The sequence below is a fragment of the Phacochoerus africanus genome, chromosome 11 (genome assembly GCF_016906955.1).
Source record: "Phacochoerus africanus isolate WHEZ1 chromosome 11, ROS_Pafr_v1, whole genome shotgun sequence".
Lineage (NCBI taxonomy): Eukaryota > Metazoa > Chordata > Mammalia > Artiodactyla > Suidae > Phacochoerus > Phacochoerus africanus.
Genome location: NC_062554.1, coordinates 35,583,101 through 35,601,626, shown reverse-complemented (window position 1 = coordinate 35,601,626; position 18,526 = coordinate 35,583,101). Strand labels below are relative to the sequence as shown.

The following is an 18,526-nucleotide window of genomic DNA, read 5'->3' as shown; positions in this document are numbered from 1 at the left end:
TGTGACTTAGCACAACAGTTAACCTGGGTCAGAATACCTTCAGATAACAGGGATTGATTTTAAAATGTCATCTCTTTTTTGGAGTTCCCATCGTGGCACAGTGGTTAACGAATCCGACCAGGAACCATTAGGTTGCGGGTTTGGTCCCTGGCCTTGCTCAGTGGGTTAAGGATCCGGCGTTGCCGTGAGCTGTGGTGTAGGTTGCAGACACGGCTTGGACTCCGCATTGCTGTGGCTCTGGCGTAGGCCGGTGGCTACGGCTCCGATTAGACCCCTAGCCTGGGAACCGCCATACACCAAGGGAGCAGCCTTGGAAAAGGCAAAAAGACAAAAAAAAAAAAATCTCTTTTAAAGGAAGATAATTAGTGAGGAATTTTAATTCTTTTTAGTCTATCAAAAGCCCAATCTGTAGACTGAGCTTTTTTTGAGGTAATGATGCATACATATTGACCACATCACATTTCCACAGGTGAATTCCCTAAAAATAATATGCATATAGTTTTAACTATTGTAATATTATCAGTATTCCTTAATTAAAAACTTCCACAGAATCACAACTATATGTAGGCTGAGTCAAGATGCTAACGTTTTCTTTTTAAAAAATTTCTCAAATACCAATTAATAGCAGAAGAAAGCACAGATTGATTGGAAGAACTGATGTTATGCCAGAATATGTCACAAGGTCTCTGACATATCTGATACTATAACTATGGAAATAATCTAAGAGTACTATAAAAAGGGGAACTTCAATCTCACATACAGTTCCATTACTCATTACCCTTCAAATTAGTATCCTTATATTCAAGACAACCCCAATTCACCAGGAAATTAATCACCGTTAACATGACCAAGATGATGACTATCTTGAATTTCTATTGAAAATATGAGTACCAGGAGTTCCCATCGTGGCACAGCAGAAACGAATCTGACTAGGAACCATGAGGTTGCGGGTTTGATCCCTGCCCTTGCTCAGTGGGTTAAGGATCCGGCATTGCCGTGAGTGTGGTGTAGGCTGAAGATGCAGCTTGGATCTGGCATTGCTGTGGCTGTGGTTAGGCCAGCGGCAACAGCTCCGATTAGACCCCTAGCCTGGGAACCTCCATATGCCGTGGGTGCGGCCCTAAAAAGACAAAAAAAAAAAGAAATAAAGAAAATATGAGTACCAGGACAGTGCTACCAAAATTTTTTCTTTCAGTATTTAAGTGTACTTGAATGTGAAGAAGCAGGTGACATACTTTTAAAACCATTTCTGTGAAATCTCAGATGGTAGATTAGATAATGAAAATACTTCTAAAGTCTATAATTTAAAAAAAGCCAAAACCTCTAACCTGACATAAATGATTATTTCCATCAATAAATAAAAGATAACTTCAATACACGCTTTTTAGAAAAAAGTCAGAGAAATCTTAAAATCTTACATCCTGATGTCTCGATCCACTGGGTTTCCTAACAGCTACTGCAACAAAATGGTGCTCGTCTATTTTGCTTTCCTGGAAAATAAAATGAGTAAATATAGAATATCAAATATATAAACTTAGATATACTTCTGTTTACATCTCTCCCCCATACGGAGACATATACCCACACATACATATATTCCTCCAGTTCCCCCAAACAATTTAAGTCACATACTTTTGGCCCTTTAATATAACATTTCGGTATGTTTTCCCCAATAAGGACATTCTCTCACATAAACATAGGAATTAATAACTTTGGTATATTTAACATTGAAGTAATACTTTTGGCTACTCTGTACTCTGAATTCTGTGAATTAATCCATTTCCCCAGCTCCAGTACAGAAGCCAGTCGAGGGTCAAGTGCTGCATTCAGTTGTCATGTCTTGCTAGCTTTTCTTGTCTTTTATCACATTAATATTTCCATCTCCCACCTTTTTTTATACAAAACTGCTCATTTTTGGTCTGATGAGTCTTAATGATTAGATTTAGATAATACATTCTTAAGAATACTCCATAGATGGAATGTCCTATTCACAGGCACATGGAGATAGCCATCTGCCCTTACTGGTGATGTTTTCTATCTGCTTAAAGTGTATATTAAAAAAAATCAGATTACAACTCTGGTTCATAAGCATTTAGTTAACTACATGCCACAGCCTATGGAAAATCATGGTGGAAATTCATAGGTAAGACTTAACATGCAATTTCCTATTTTCTTTTATGTATGAGATAAATGAGGAGGGAGCTTTAAACTGTAAGAGACACTGAGGCAGTTACCAGAGAAAAGTATGAACAACTATTAAAAACTAAACAAAATTTCATCAAAAAGCCACTTTACTAAAGCATTCTTCCCTAAGAAATCAGTTGAAATAGAAAACTACAGTCAGAAATAGTATAGAATTTTGGCTATAAAAGTACTTAGGGACTTTTCATCTTTTATCTTCCTCATATCTTCATACCTTAAGATATACAAATTAACAAAAAAAAAAATTCAAAAAAGATAAATTTAGGAAATGTTTCCAGAGGTTTCAAGAGAAAAAATATAACTAGCTAAATATGAGAAAAAGATTTACTAACTCAAAGTTTATTATTAAAAAAACTATTCTGGAGTTCCCATCGTGGTGCAGCAGAAACAGATCCAACTAGGAACCATGAGGTTGCAGGTTCAATCCCTGGCCTTGCTCAGTGGGTTATGGATCTGGCCTTGCTCTGAGCTGTGGTGTAGGTCAGAGATGTGGCTCGGATCCGGCGTTGCTGTGGCAGTGGTGTAGGCCGGCAGCTGTGGCTCTGATTAGACCCCTAACCTGGGAACTTTTCATGTCTAGGGTGTGGCCCTAAAAGGACAAAAAGACAAAAAAAAAAAAAAGAAAGAAAAGAAAGTAATGAAACCAGTAAACTAGCTAGCTAGCTAAGCCAGTTCATTCAACGCTACTAAATTTAAGATTTAATTTTAGGACTCTAAATTTTCAAGACTTTCCTAAGCTTACAGTTTTTTACCCATAAAATTATTATGAATACCAAAGTTTCCTTAAAATCTTCAACAAACTGAAAGGGGGCAACAATATTTTACTTTTTCAGGAGATAGTTTTGCAGTAGATTACAAAGATTAATCTGCTTTACTTAAATCACGTTATTTTCTTAGTATGTATTTCACCTTATAAACAAAAAATAAAAGTTGAAGGTATAACTTAAAACATCCAAGTTTTGTATTTTTTTTCCCCAATGGTAAAGTACAGAATAAAATCTGTCATAAATGTTAACATTTCTACTTTTTAAAGCACTTCCTTTCAAAAGCAAAGCAAAGAATTTCTATTTCGACTAATCTCATCATTTGAAACTTTTTAGTGGTAACTTTCCTGATAGAAACTGGTTATGAAAATTAAGAGCCTAGGAGTTCCCGTCATGGCGCAGCAGAAACAAATCCGACTAGGAACCATGAGGTTGCAGGTTCGATCCCTGCCTTTGCTCAGTGGGTTAAGGATCCGGCATTGCCGTGAGCTGTGGTGTAGGTCGAAGATGCGGCTCGGATCTGGTATTGCTGTGGCTGTGGCGTAGGCTGGCAGCTCCAGCTCTGATTAGACCCCTAGCCTGGGAACCTCCACATGCCATGGGGGCAGCCCTAAAAGGACAAAAGACAAAAGAAAAGAAGAAAATTGAGAGCCTATAAAAACATGAGATTCTTCTTGGCATAAGATTTCATGCTTTTTTCTGGAGCATTATTTTTCCAGGTATGAGATACAATATTTGAGTAAGTGGGAAATCCTCTGGATTTGTTGTAATAAATAACAGACTTTTGATTACGTCCAAGCTAGCATTTTAAGTCTGTAACAGACACAATGCTAAGTAAAATACTGCACCTGCTCTCAGGGAGCCTGAGAAAGTCAAACAAGTGGGTAACTACAAAGATTAAGAGGAGTTCCCATCATGGCGCAGTGGTTAACGAATCCAACTAGGAACCATGAGGTTGCGGGTTCGACCCCTGCCCTTGCTCAGTGGGTTGACGATCCAGCGTTGCCATGAGCTGTGGTGTAGGTTGCAGACATGGCTCGGATCTTGCGTTGCCGTGGCTCTGGCGTAGGCTGGCAGCTACAGCTCCGATTCGACCCCTAGCCTGGGAACCTCCATATGCCGTGGGAGCAGCCCAAGAAATGGCAAAAAGACAAAAAACAAAAAAAAACACCAAAAAACAAAGATAAGAGGCAAAATGTAGTATAAGAAAGGGAAAAAAAGCTTGGTCTTAGCGGAAAGAGAGAATGCACCTGAGTTGCACTTAAAAACTGTTAAAAGAGAAGCCAAGGAGGAAATTGGGACAGAATGGGTGGGTGGGTGGTGGAAGAATTAAAACAAATATAAATAAAAGGGGTTTGGAGATACTAAAACAACAGAGAGCAGGCTGTGATTTGGCTGCAATGTGCAGTTTATACAGGGAAATAACGGCCAAAAATGAAGGCTGAAGCAAAATAGTGGCAAAGGAAGCCTTTTCCTTAGGAGGCTATTACATTAGTCTAAGCTGGATGTAAAGAGGGCCCACGTTAGAGAAGTGGGTAGGGGCCAGAAGAGTTTTCAGAGGAAAGCATGTCACTGCTGACCAGAGGGATTGCTGTAACACAGGAAGGAGGAGGGGAACCAAAAATGGGTCTGGGCTTTTTAAATTCTGGATGACGCAAATGGTGGTACCATCAAAAAAAAGTAAAGTTAGAAAAAGAAAATAACTTGAAGGGCAATTATGATCTCTCATCTACAGAAACTGTGGTGTTTGTGTAGTCTTCAGAGAGAAACACAGAGCAGTGAGAAATAGTCTGAAGAGTGAAAGACACTGGGTTAAAAGATTTGGTAGTCCTCTGCAGAAAGGTAGCATGTTTGAAAGTGCTAATTATGAGAGTGGGTCCATGAAAGCAGCAGATGCTTGGGCAAATGTCTATATATTTAGAAGGTGGCAATGAAATGTACTCAGGGTTTAGTGTGCTGACCTCTTTTCTATACACGTCTAGATGGTTTCAGACTACCTTCACTGACAGCTCTTTTAATGACAGGCCTCTTCTCTCCTTAAAGCTCTCAACTTCCATTTCACAGATACACTATCTTGAATAGTATTTAAGGCACTAAGCAGATTTTTAAAAAATCTTCATCTGCTTTATAATTTTCATTCCATATTCTTGAGTCTCAGAGTAAACAAATGCTCCTTTTTCTTCTGGGATGCAGCCCTATGATGGTACTGTCCTTTGGTTCTGCTTGAATGAAAAGAGCATCCTTACTTAACCTTCTGTCCCATTAACTTGTGTGCCAGTAGATGCCTTCCAGATCCTCACCTGCAGCCTCGACACTATTTCCAGTATCCAGCGGGCATTCTCTTAATGCTGCCTGTAGGAACAGGATTTTTTTTTTTTTTTTTTCAGCTTAGCTTGTCAGTTCTCACACTAGGAAGAAGAGCATGAATCTCAAGTAGTTCAGTTATTCACCACTATACCACCATTAATTAATAAAAACTATTCTCTGACATGTACTGTGTCTACGGATTTGTCCTGTCTCCAACCCAAGTAACAGTACTCTCTAAAACAGCCTGTGCACTTAAATTTAGTCATCAAATATATCTCAAGAAAAACCAAGCCATAAGGCTAATATTGTTTGGCTATGACTCTGGCTGTCTGAGGAAATAATATTTACACAGTAGGGAAAAGAAAAAGTAAGATTGCTACCAAGCTGTCCTGTGCAGATCTTTCATCTGGCATGAAAAATAGGGAAGGGTTCAACGTTCTATTTTATTTTCAGTTCACTAAAAGAGGTAGACTTTACAGTGTGGGAATAGAAGGCAACTTACTATCTCTCACCATTTCCCTTTAAACAAGTTCTGACAATTCATTTTTCTTTTCCCCTGGATGAAATCTTCAACAGACCCAATAAATGACATTTCTAGTCATTGTCAGTAACTGAATTCTCTTTGAAAAATATCTGACCCAAATTAAATTTTACTCTCCTAAGGAAATTCTTCTTCCCACCTATCCTAGCTCAAACCTAATTCAGGGCTGGAAGCCTCCAATGGGGAAAGGAATTGATTTCATCTTTTTCTCTACCTCCACATTCTCTGTCATTTGCTGTGCTGCCGCCTCTGGTTCTTCTAGTGTGGGTGCGTTTAGTGTGTGCGAGTGAGAGTGGCAAACAGGCAAAGGAGGGGAGGAAAGAACAGTGAAGATCATTCAAGCCACGGTTACACTCTGAATCTGCAGAGTGAAAATGGAGCTCTTCCTCAGCTACATGCCTGAAGACTGGTTCTTTAACTTGTGAGGTTCTTGGAGATGCCCCGACAGGAAGCTCCCCTCTGTGTTCCTTGACTACAGGTAGGCCTCCCCTGGCTCTACACTCACCATTCTCCCCTCAAACCCAGCTTCTGGCTGTCTACACCACCAGACTCATTCTGTTAAGTTCACTCTCTCCTCCTGGGCCTGTTTATAGTATAATAAATAATCTATATGCATCTTATTTTCATATTTGTCTAACTGATGCACTGAATGGACAAAAGGTACACTCAGTAAAGAATTCAATTATTTTCCACAGATGACTTTAAAATATGCCCTGATGATCTCCCTTCCCAGTTTCTGGACAAGCCTAGGCAAACCCCAGAACTCTTCACTTTCAGCTTAAAAAGAGTCTCATTTCAATCCTAGCATACATTCTTCTCTTTGGCTTCACTTTGCTCTTCTGCATTGGTTTCCTTAAGGTAGGTGGCAGAGAGGAAGGAGGCGGAGGAAGCAGGCAAAGCAATGATCAATGCTGTTGTGATCCACTTTTTAGAACTCTGGGTCATACCAAGTATTCAAATGCTGACTGAGTGAGCATCTGAGGGATTTTCAGAGAACTTTTTCCAGTTCTTCCGTCTTATCCCACTCCCTGGAACTAGCAGTGCATTAAATAGCTGACTTCTTGTAATTCCTATCCTCAGAAATTAATGCACGGTAGAATGCCCACTGCCTCTTTCTTTTGGAATTCCTCTTGGGTAGCGTCCTTTTAAGTCCTACCATTTTCCACAGCATCTATTTGGTCCACAGGAACTTAGATATCTTTGTCACCCAAAAAGTTGAAGCACAGCTGGCCCAACTGGTGACCCTTCTCCTCCTCCCCCTGCTACTAGACCTATTCTATCTGGCACCATTAAGAATAAAGGATTTGGAAGTTCCCAGCATGGCTCGGCAGTTAATCAACCCAACTAGTATCCATGAGGTTGCGGGTTCAATCCCTGGCCTTGATCAGTGGGTTATGAATCTGGCACTGCTGTGAGCTGTGGCGTAGGTCACAGAGGCAGCTCGGATCTGCATTGCTATGGCTGTGGCACAGGCTGGCAGCTGTAGCTGCCAAACCTTGAGCCTGAGAACGTCCATATGCTGAGGGGTGTGCCCCTCCCAAAAGAATAAAGAATTCCACAATCCCTAGCCTGGGAATGTGGGAACATCCATAAGTGAGGGTGCTGTCTAAAAAAACAAAAACAAAACAAAAAGTTTCCCTATGAATGAAATGGCTTATATTTGCCCCTTTAACTATGAAAACTTTAAAAAGAATAGTATCCTAAATATAATTTACTCTTTAATTGATAGATCCTCTAACTTTACATGCTATGTTAGTGGTTTTGACATAGCTCTCTTTCTCAAAGTACTTCCTGCCCATGGATCACCCCCAACACTATTTTTTTTGTTCTTGTTTTGGCCTCACTTGTAGCATGTAGAAGTTCCTTGGGCCAGAGATGGAACCCAAGCCACAGGTGTAACCAGAGCCACAGTAGCGACAACACCAGATCCTTAACCTGCTGAGCCATGAGGGAATCCCACTACTTTCTTTACTTCTTACCATTTTGGTCATTTTTTTGTCTCCTCAGGACTCTGTCCTGTCTTTCTCCATTCTAACTTAGGTAATAACCTAATGGCTGCAACTTTATTTATTTATTTATTTATCTATCTTTCTAGGGCCGCACCCGAAGCATATTGAGGTTCCCAGGCTAGGGGTCCAACTGGAGCTGTAGCCGCCGGCCTATGCCAAAGCCACAGCAATGTGGGATCCGAGGCATGCCTGAGACCTACACCACAGCTCATGGCAACGCAGGATCCTTAACCCACTAAGCTAGGCCAGGGATCAAACCTGCATCCTCATGGATGCCAGTTGGCTTCGTTAACCGCTGAGCCACGATGGGAACTACTGTTGCAACATTAAATCCCATGGCTTCAAATACCATCTACATGTTAATGATTATTATTTTTTCCCCTCCGGTCTTTCATTTTACTCACCGACCTGACATGTTCACTTAGGTGTTTCTATGGTATCTCAAACTTAAATCCCACTTGTTCTCTAGTATTCAATATCTCAGTAGACAGTTGTTTTTTTTTTTTTCGTCTTTTGTCTTTTTAGGGCTGCACCTGCGGCATATGGAGGTTCCCAGGCTAAGAGTCTAATCACAGCTACAGCTGCCGGCCTACGCCACAGCCACAGCAACGCTGGATCCTTAACCCACTGAGTGAGGCCAGGGATCCAACCCAAAACCTCATGGTTTCTAGTTGGATTTGTTTCTGCTCTGCCAAGACGGGAACTCCTCAGTAGATGATTCTTAAGTCACAGAAGTGATCATAACATATTTGACACCTCATTTCCTTCACCTGTTTATCACCACAGACAGAATTTAGTCTTAAAAATACAATTTTTATCTTACCACTATTTTAACACTGGTTAAACTCCCCTGAACACCTATTTTATCCACTCATGAATTCTTCACACTGTACAATGACTTGCTTTGCACACAATTCAGGTGATGATTGCAAGAATCATATTATAATATAACCTATTTGCTGGACTCTTGATACAGGCTGTCACACACTTGCTTGTCTACAATGCCTGGTCAAGAGATAAGCACCCACCACCCAACTGAAACCATGGAATCTCTTCTCTAAGGCTTTTAGGGCTTGAACAGAGAGAGGGTTCATCAATCTCTGCAGGTTTTCTTTTCTGTCTTTTTGCCTTTTCTAGGGCCTTAACCACAGCATATGGAGGTTCCCAGGCTAGGGGTCTAATCAGAGCGGTAGCTGCTGGCCTATGCCAGAGCCACAGGAATGTGGGATCCGAGCTGCATCTGCAACCTACACCACAGCTCACGGCAATGCCGGATCCTTAACCCACTGAGCAAGGCCAGGGATCGAACCCGCAACTTCATGGTTCCTAGTCGGGATTCATTAACCACTGCACCACGACATGAACTCCTCTCTGCAGGTTTTTAAACTGCAAATTGTTAAATGTAAAAGCAGTAGGCAGTTATGTTTCCTGCCACACGGACCACACAAAGTTAAGAAAGCTGGTATACAGAAGAAATGAGAGTGGGAGAAAAGTGAAGCCAGAAGGATAAAAGAAAAAGATAAAAGAGTTCAAAGTTTCCCAGTCCCTATTCTAGCTATTTCTGAAACCCAGTTACATGAATCACTCTAGTAATCTACAATGATGTCTTTTTGACTAAAATGAGTTTTTGTGTTTGGTTAGGAAACCAAAAAAAGAAAGAGACCAAAATATTAACTGACCCATAAAGTCCGACATGATCTTATCAGCCTAACCTAGAAACTCTCCAATCCCCTTCAACATAGTACAGTGCCAAAATGGCATCCTTTAATTGTTCACCCACAAAGCTCTTTCTATTCCAGGGCCTCTTTTCCCTTCCACTTTACTTAATGTAGTATGACTTACCTTTCAAGTATCAGCTTAAATGTTACATGCACTCAGAGTACCCCTGACTTCACCTTCAGGGCATAAGGACCGGATTTCACCTTCAGAGCATCAGGACTGGATACCAAATGTGTCTAGTTTCATTGACCAGCCTCTTCAAGTTAACGTTATATTCACATGCACAAAATAAAGACATTCTTTATAGTTACAGCAATGCTGATACATTTCTTACCTCAAATGCCCATTCTTTTTCTTCTTCACCATCCAGAAACAAACGTGTTTCTTTATAAACTTGGCCTATGTCCAGGTTTAATGGGGATATATCAAATTCAAGCCGTTGCAATTCAAATCCTAATCCAACACCTATGGCTTTTATGAAGCTTTCTTTCAGTGCCTATGATAACAGACAGACATTTTTCTCTTACATCATTTAATAGATAAAATTTTTTATAAAATCAACAGCCCCCAACACATGTGGATATCTTCTGAGCATTACATATGTTAAATTTTCTTAAATGTCATAATGTATACATATAAAGCAAGAAGTACCCAGGTAATGATTTATTTACTTCGAATACCATGTGAACTACAGGGTAACCAAAGGACTTTTGCTGTTTTTAGCAAAGATAATGGAATCGTCACAGGGGATTTTTACTCTCAAAACTAGAAAGAAATTATACCCAATTCCTATAAAACATATCCAGCTGAGTCCATTCGTCCTTAAAGCTTCTGATTGTTTCCCATTCTTTGTTGGTAAACTTTCTTTTCATAATATGAAAAAATTCTGGAATTGAACCACGACCTGTCAATTGAGGAAATAAGAGAATTAAAAATAGCTATTCTATTACCAGAACTGTTAAAGACAGTACATGAAAGAAAACTATAGGCTAACCTTACTTTGAATACAGTCACAATAATCCTCATCAAAATATCAGCCAATCAAAGTTGGGAATTAAAAGGATAACACGCATGACAAGAAGGGGTTAGCCCAGAAACAGAAGAGTAGTCTCACAGAATAGTGAAATTCTGTGAATTATTATGTAATTAAGGAGAAAAACCATGGTTATATAAATAGATGCCCAGAAAAAAATGTGATAAAAATATAGCAGCTATTATAAATCTTGAATAACTGGGGGAAATTTCCTATATATGATGGAATTTGAGAATCCAAAACAAACACTCTTAAAATAGAGCAATACTATCCTGGGGTTTAAATTTTAACTTCACTCTATAACAGGAAAAACAGGGAACAATTTATTATAATTTTTGGGGAATTGGTAGAAAGCTAAGGAGTGTTAACTTATTATACACATTTTGTTTTCTTTTTTGTCTTTTGTCTTTTTAGGGCCGCACCTGTGGCATATGGAGGTTCCCAGGCTGGGGGTCAAATTGGAGCTGTAGCTGTTGGCCTATGCCACAGCAACATGGGATCCAAGATGCGTCTGCAACCTACACCACAGCACACTGCAATGCCAGATCCTTAACCCACCGAGCAAGGCCAGGGATCAAACCCACATCCTCATGGATACTAGTCAGGTTCGTTAACCGCTGAGCCACAATGTGAACTCCTACATGTTTCCTAATATGACTTATCCAAATAAAAACAGATTGAAGTTCTGTTCTTTTGGCCCATTTAAAAAAAGTCTGAGTTATCTCCCTAGTTCCACTGTTTCATAGATAGTAAAATATTATACAGCATCCTAAAAATAAAAACAGAACTTGAAGGATCTGATTTCCAGAATTAAGGACTAAGACACAAATTAAAATATATATGGTATGCCTTTCATATTATATTTTTCCAAAATATTTTAATTATGTGTTTGTGTATCTTTATTACTAAGCAGGAAACTTCTTATCCCTCACACAAATTACAGCTTAATTAGTCTATCACAAAGTCTGGCAACAAGGTAAGTGAATCACAAATGTTCCCCATATGAATAAATGTATGCTAATTATTAGGTATGAAATTACTTCCTAAATGTTCTACTACCCTATATCCTTAGTTCATGATTTACATTACTTCCAGTAAACCTCCTGAAAGTAGTCTTTCCTACAGATTCTGTTAACATAGCTTGTCTACTCCCCAGCTCCCATTACTAAAACACTCAACTCCAAAATCTTACATTCCCAACTGGCTTCAACCACAGTATGTATGGAAAGAAAAAAAGATGTCAGATACCCTTAGTAATGCTTTATTGGCATTTAATCACTAACTAACCCCATGAGAATTCAACAATTAGAACGTGTACTATATCAGTCTAAAAATACCCAAGTGCTAGATGCTAAGAATATCATGATGAGCAAAACAACCATGGTCCTTATGTCCATAGGGAATTTAGTTTCTCCTACAGTAACCAAGTACCTTTCTGATAGTTATCTCAAGGGTAGGAAATATTAAAAACCAGCTTCCTCACAAAACTGTCTATAATTCTGCCACCATTTCCACTTCAAAACAGTCTTCTCTTATTTAGCAAGTAAATATTCCTAATTACCCTACAATGATATGTGGTCTTTCATTTCAAGACAAAGATACTCATTTATTTCCAAGTTCATCAGACTCAATTAATCTATCTATCTTCTAAGCCCTCTACTATTTTCAAGAAGGACAACTTTACAATCCATTTTTATGAATCAACTAATCTTTACTGTTTGTATCTGTTCACAATGTTAAAAGGCTATTAATTTCTAAAAGTAACCCTGAAAAGCTGTTAAATCATTTCATGTAAGAACAATGAAATATTAAACTGTGACCTTAGGAGTCCCAGGGCAGGGGATACTTACCCTTTTGAGGCTATAAACCCCCTTTGACAGTCTGGTGCTTATTCCTTATGTCCCTTAATAAAGACTGCTTTGTTAAAATGAGTGTCACTAGTACATACTGGCTTGACGAAAAAAACCTCATTTACATAAAAAGCAATCTAGCACAATCACTGGACAGCAATCACTATTGATCATGTACAGCTAAAAAATATCTGATATGACTGTGTTTTTATATTCTTTTGAGAGCATAGTGTTCCACAAAATAAGACACTGACCGCAAAAGGAAAAAAAAAAAAAAAAGACTTTGTAAATATTTAGCCAAAGAACAACAGCACCACAGTGTGGCACTATGGTGAAAATACACAGTGGGTGCATACTCTTAAGGATTTAGTTTATCTAGAAAACTGGATTTTGTCCCTCAAACTATCTGAATATGGCACAATTATTAGATACATAAGTAGAAAAAGCCTCCCAATAATACCAACACATATTTATGTCTATTACAATCTTTGATTTAATCATCCTATTGCATGTGTTAAGAACTTCACCATACATATAGGAAAGATAAAATAACTGAAAAACCTATATAGTACCACTGGTTTTCTGGTTTAGAAAAACAGACTCCCCCATATCTTACTAGGGAAAGCAGCACTAAATATTAACTAAGTGCTCTGCAACGATCAACTAATAACCAAGGTCACACAGCAACTAGAAAATTAAACAGAGTAGTAACCTACAACAAATAATTCATACAGTTGAGACTTGAACAATGTGGGTTTGAACTGTGCAGGTCCACTTATACATGGATTTTTTTCAATTATAAATAAAATGTGTGGTTGGTTGACTTCAGGGATGTGAGTATGGAGGACCCAAGTATACGGAGGGCCGACTACAAGTCATACCTGGGAGGGTTTGTACCCCTAAGCCAATGCCCCCCGCCCTGCCCCCACCAAACCCACCATGTTCAAGAGTCAACTGTAGGAGTTCCCACTGTGTCTCAGCCACAATGAATCCTATGTGTATCCACGAGGATGTGGGTTGTATCCCTGCCCCACTGAGTGGGTTAAGGATCCAGCATAGTCGTGAGCTGTGATGTAGGTCACAGACGGGACTCAAATCCTGCATTGCTATGGCTATGGTATAGACCAGGACCTGCAACTCCAATTAGACCCCTAGCCCAGGAACTTCTGTATGCTGCAGATGAACCCCTAAAAAGACCAAAAACAAAAAGTCAATTATAAATAATACCTTTAGCTACTACTGCAAGCCTCCGGGGAAAAAAAATCCTACAAGAACCTCAAAGCTCACCTATATCAATCTCTCTTCAAAACAAGTTCATGCATGGGTGTATATGTAACAGCATCTCAGTTAAAGCTCACCACTCTTCTTAAAGAAAAAGGGCCAGTTACTTTAGCAGAGAGTTGAGCAATGTCCATCTGTGTGCTTCAAAGGAACAAAATTCAGTTCTGGATAAGTCATATTGGAAATTCTAGTAGCTTCATTTTCTAAGTACTAGATTACATATAATCTTACTTCCATGGGAGGCGACAAGTCTTATAAAGTTTGAATTATTATGTACACAGTAATGCTTTATCAGCTCAACTGCCAAGGAATTTATCTGAATAAAACAAAAATGTCTGAGCTGCTAATATAGGTTTCACAAACCACATGCACGAAGCCTGTAGTTATGTTACTGACAAAGGAGCTATGAAGCTCTCAATGTGAATGGCATCTAGCAGAAAGAGCACTAAATTGAAATATGACTATCTAGGCTCGAAATTATCCACTTGGGCAGTCCTGAATGTCAGTTGCTCTTAGTAAGTCTATTTAAATGTGTGTTTATTAATACATACATGTATCAACACAAGAAAGGGGCAAACGGACATGGCAGAGACAGGATTAAGATGGTGGAATAGAAGGACTGGAGCTTAGGTTCTTTCATAAAAAACAACAACATTACAACCAAATGCTGAACAACCTTCAACCAAATGGACTGGAAACTTTCAAAAAGGTATCTTACTCCAGAAGACAAAGAGGAGGCTACATCAAGAGGTAGGGGGGCAATTACATGATATACACAACCCCATACCTCCCAGGTGGGAAACCCAGACTGAAAAGTAACTGTGTCACAGAGAGTCACCTACAGGAGTGAGAGTTCTGAGCCCCACATCAAACCCCCACGCCTGGGGATCTGGCATTGGGAGAAAGAGCCCCTGGAGCATCTGGCATTGAAGGCTAGTGGGGCTTGTGCACAGGAGCTCCACAGGACTGGGGGAAACGGAGACCCCATTCTTGAAAGGCACACGGACTTTCATGTGCACTGGGTCCCAGGGCTAAGCAAAGGTTCCATAGGAATCTGGGTCGGACCTGACTGCAGTTCTTGGTGGATCTCCTGGGGAAACACAGAGTGACTGTGGCTTGTTGTGGGGGAAGAATGTTGGAGGGAAATCTCTACGGAATATTCAGCAGCGTGCCTTTCTCTGGAGGTGGCCATTTTGGGGAAACCTGGCCCCACCCATCAGTGCTGAGAAGCCCCAGGCCAAACAACTACAACAATCCAGGTGGGATCAGTGGCCCACCCATCAGTAAGGAGGTGGCCTAAAGGCTCCCCAGGCACACAGCCACCTCTAAGCTCACCCAGAAACAAAGCCCTACTCACCAGAGGGATAGGAATCAGCCTCACCTACCAGTGGGCAGGCACCAGTCCCTCCCATCAGGAAGCCCACAGCAAGCCCCGATACCAACTTCAGCCACAAGCAGGGCAGCCACCAGAAGTAAGAGAGGCTACAATTCTATTGCCTGCAAAAAGGAGACACCAAAAACCAATAAAAATGAAAAGATAGAGAACCACGACTCAGATAAGGGAGAAAGAAAAAAAATACCCAGGAAAACAGCTAAGTGATATGGAGATTATCAGCCTCTGGGAAAAAGACTTTAGACTGTTGATGCTGAAGATGATCCAAGACATTGGAAATAAACTGGAGGCAAAGATGGATAACTTACAGGAAACACTGAGCAAGGAGATACAAGATTTAAAACTTAAGCAAGCAGAGATGAAAAATACAATAACTGAAAAAATTCATTAGAAGCAACCAAAAGCAGAATACAGAAGGCAGAAGAACAAATCAGCGAGGTGGAGGATAGACTAGTGGAAGTTACTGATGTGGAACAGAAAAGAAAAAAAAGACTGAAAAGAAATGAAGAGAGTCTCAGAGAACTCTGGGACAATGATAAATGCACAACATCCGTATTACAGGGGTGCCAGAAGGAGAAGAGAGAGAAATGGAACAGAAAAAATATACAAGGAGATAATAGCCGAAAACCTCCCTAATATGGGAAAGGAACCACTCCCTCAAACCCAGGAAACACAAGGAGTACCATATAAAATAAACCCGAGGAGGAACATCCTGAGACACGTATTAATCGAACCGACCAAAATTAAAGATAAAGAGAAAATATTGAAAGCAGCTAGGGAAAAGAAACAAATAACATATAAGGGAACCCCGATGAGGTTATCGGCAGATTTTTCAGCAGAAACTCTGCAGGCCAGAAGGGAGTGGCATGACATACTTAATGTGATGAAAGGAAAAAACCTCCAACCAAGATTACCTTACCTGGCAAGACTCTCATTCAGATTTGAAGAAGAAATCAAAACCTTCACAGATAAGCAAAAGCTAAGAGAATTCAGTAACACTAAACCAGTCTTAAAACAAATACTAAAGGAACTTCTCTAGGCAGAAAAGGCCACAATCAGAAACAAAAGTACCATATATATAGTAAAGATACGAAATCATCCATGCACAATTATAACACCAGAATCAGAAATCATGAGAAGAGGTGGGTACAAATGCAGGACACTGGAGATGAACTTGCAATTAAGAGAACAACAATTTAAAACAATCTCATATATATATAGACTCATATCAAAACTTCAGAATAACTGGAAACCAAAAATCTACAATTGATATGCAAAGAAAAATCAACTCAAATGCAACACTAAAGATAGTCATTAAAGGAGTTCCCATCGTGGCTCAGTGGTTAACGAATCTGACTAGGAACCATGAGGTTGCGGGTTCGATCCCTGACCTTGCTCAGTGGGTTAAGGATCTGGCATTGCAGTGTGCTGTGGTTGCAGATGTGGCTTGGATCCCGTCTTGCTGTGGCTCTGGCGGCTACAGCTCTGATAAAGATACATCAAACCAGAATAGGAGAGAACAAGAAAAGAAGGGAAGAAAAAAAGAGCAACAAAAATAAATCCAAAGCAATTAATAAAATGTCAATAAGAACACACATATCAATAATTACCTTAATCGTTAATGGACTAAATGGCCCAACCAAGACATAGAATGGCTGAATGGATACAAAAACATGACGCATAAATATGCTGTCTTCAAGAGACCCACTTCACTTCTTGGGACACATACAAATGGAAAGTGAGAGGATGGAAGAAAGTATTTCATGCAAGTGGGGATCAAAAGAAAGCTGGAGTAGCAATACTCATAACAGACAGAATAGACTTTAAAATGAAGAATATTTTAAGGGACAAGGAAGGTCACTACATAATGATCAAAGGATCAATCCAGGAAGAAGATAAAACATTTTAAATATCTACACACCCAACATAGGTTCACCACAATATATAAGGCAACTGCTAACAAACTTAAAAGGACAAATCGACAATAACACAATCATAGTGGGGGACTTTAATAACACCCCACTTACAGCAATGGACAGATCACCCAGACAGAAAATCAACAAGGAAACACAGGCCCTGAATGAAGCATCAGACCGGATGGACTTAATAGACGTTTATAGGACATTCCATCCAAAAGCAACAGAGTACACATTCTTCTCAAGTGCACATGGAACATTCTCTAAGACGGATCACATCCTGGGCTACAAATCCAACCTTGGTAACTTTAAGAAAATTGAAATCGTATCAAGCATCTTTTCCGGCCACAACGCTATACGACTGGACATCAACAAGAAAAAAAAAAACTGCAAAAACCACAAACATGTGGAGACTATACACAACATGCTACTAAACAACCAATGGATCACTGAAGAAATCAGAGGAAATTAAAACATTCCTAGAAGCAAATGACAACAAAGATACAACGCTCCAAAAACCTATGGGATGTAGCAAAAGCCGTTCTAAGAGGCAAGTTTATAGCAATACAAGCCCACCTCAGGAAACAAGAAAAAGCTCAAATAAACAAGCTACCTTTACATCTAAAGCAGCTTGAGCGACAACAGACAAGACCTAAAGTTAGTAGAAGGAAAACCATAAAGATCAGAGCAGAAATCAATGAAACAGAAACAAAGAAAGCCATAGAAAAAGTCAATGAAACGAAAAGCTGGTTCTTGGAAAAGATCAACCAAATTCATAAACCCTTAGCCAGACTTACCAAGAAAAGAAGAGAGAGGGAGAGAGGACAAGATGGCGGAGGAGTAGGGGGACATGCTCGCCCTCTCCCACAAACACAACAAAAAAAGCACATCTACAGAATAAATGACTCGCACAGAACAGCAACCAATCACTGGCAGAGGAACCTAAACTCCAATAACGTCAAGAAGTTCGTGACATTACTGTGCAGAACGGGAGAAAAGAGGAGAGTGAGAGAAGGTGAATCCGAGCAGGACGGGTGCTCCCGAAAGGGAACTGAGGAGGAGAAACGGATCCCGCACCCTGGAAAGTCACCTACTTGGGGAAACATCAAAGGAACGGAGGAATCTCCAGATGCAGAGGAGAGTGTAGCAGTAAGTTGGAGTACTGAAGAGCCGATCAAGAACCCAACGGACCATCTGAACTATGGGCACAGTCACCAAAAATTGAGACGCCTGGGTGGGGGCTGGGCACTGAAATCTCGCCTCCTGGAGGGGGGGGGTGGCGAGCAGAGACTGCTTGGGAGATATAGAAACCGGTCTGTCAAGTTTGACGGGCAGAGACTGCCTGGGAGACTAGAAAAAAAGCTGTCACAGAGGAAGGGAGCAATACTCTAGGAGCGGGGAAGTGGAAAGCCACATCAGAGGGAGCCTGGGAGAAGAGCCTGGTCTGCGCCCATGCTGGGGAGGGGAGAGAAGAAGGGGTGGGTCCCCATAGAATACTCCCCATGCCACAG

The 18,526-nt window shown here is 40.2% G+C and overlaps 1 protein-coding gene across 2 annotated transcripts in view; it reads right to left on the bottom strand.

Moving 5' to 3' along the window:
- The window catches only part of AASDHPPT (aminoadipate-semialdehyde dehydrogenase-phosphopantetheinyl transferase), a 48,498-nt gene that overhangs the window by 3,168 nt on the left and 26,804 nt on the right, over positions 1–18,526 (bottom strand). For both annotated transcript variants that reach the window (XM_047752007.1, XM_047752008.1), the window contains exons 3-5: positions 10,325–10,446; positions 9,877–10,038; positions 1,419–1,490 (exon numbers count right to left, since the gene is read on the bottom strand). In XM_047752007.1, the coding sequence (XP_047607963.1) occupies positions 1,419–1,490; positions 9,877–10,038; positions 10,325–10,446 (356 nt within the window). The remainder of the gene's footprint in view (positions 1–1,418; positions 1,491–9,876; positions 10,039–10,324; positions 10,447–18,526) is intronic.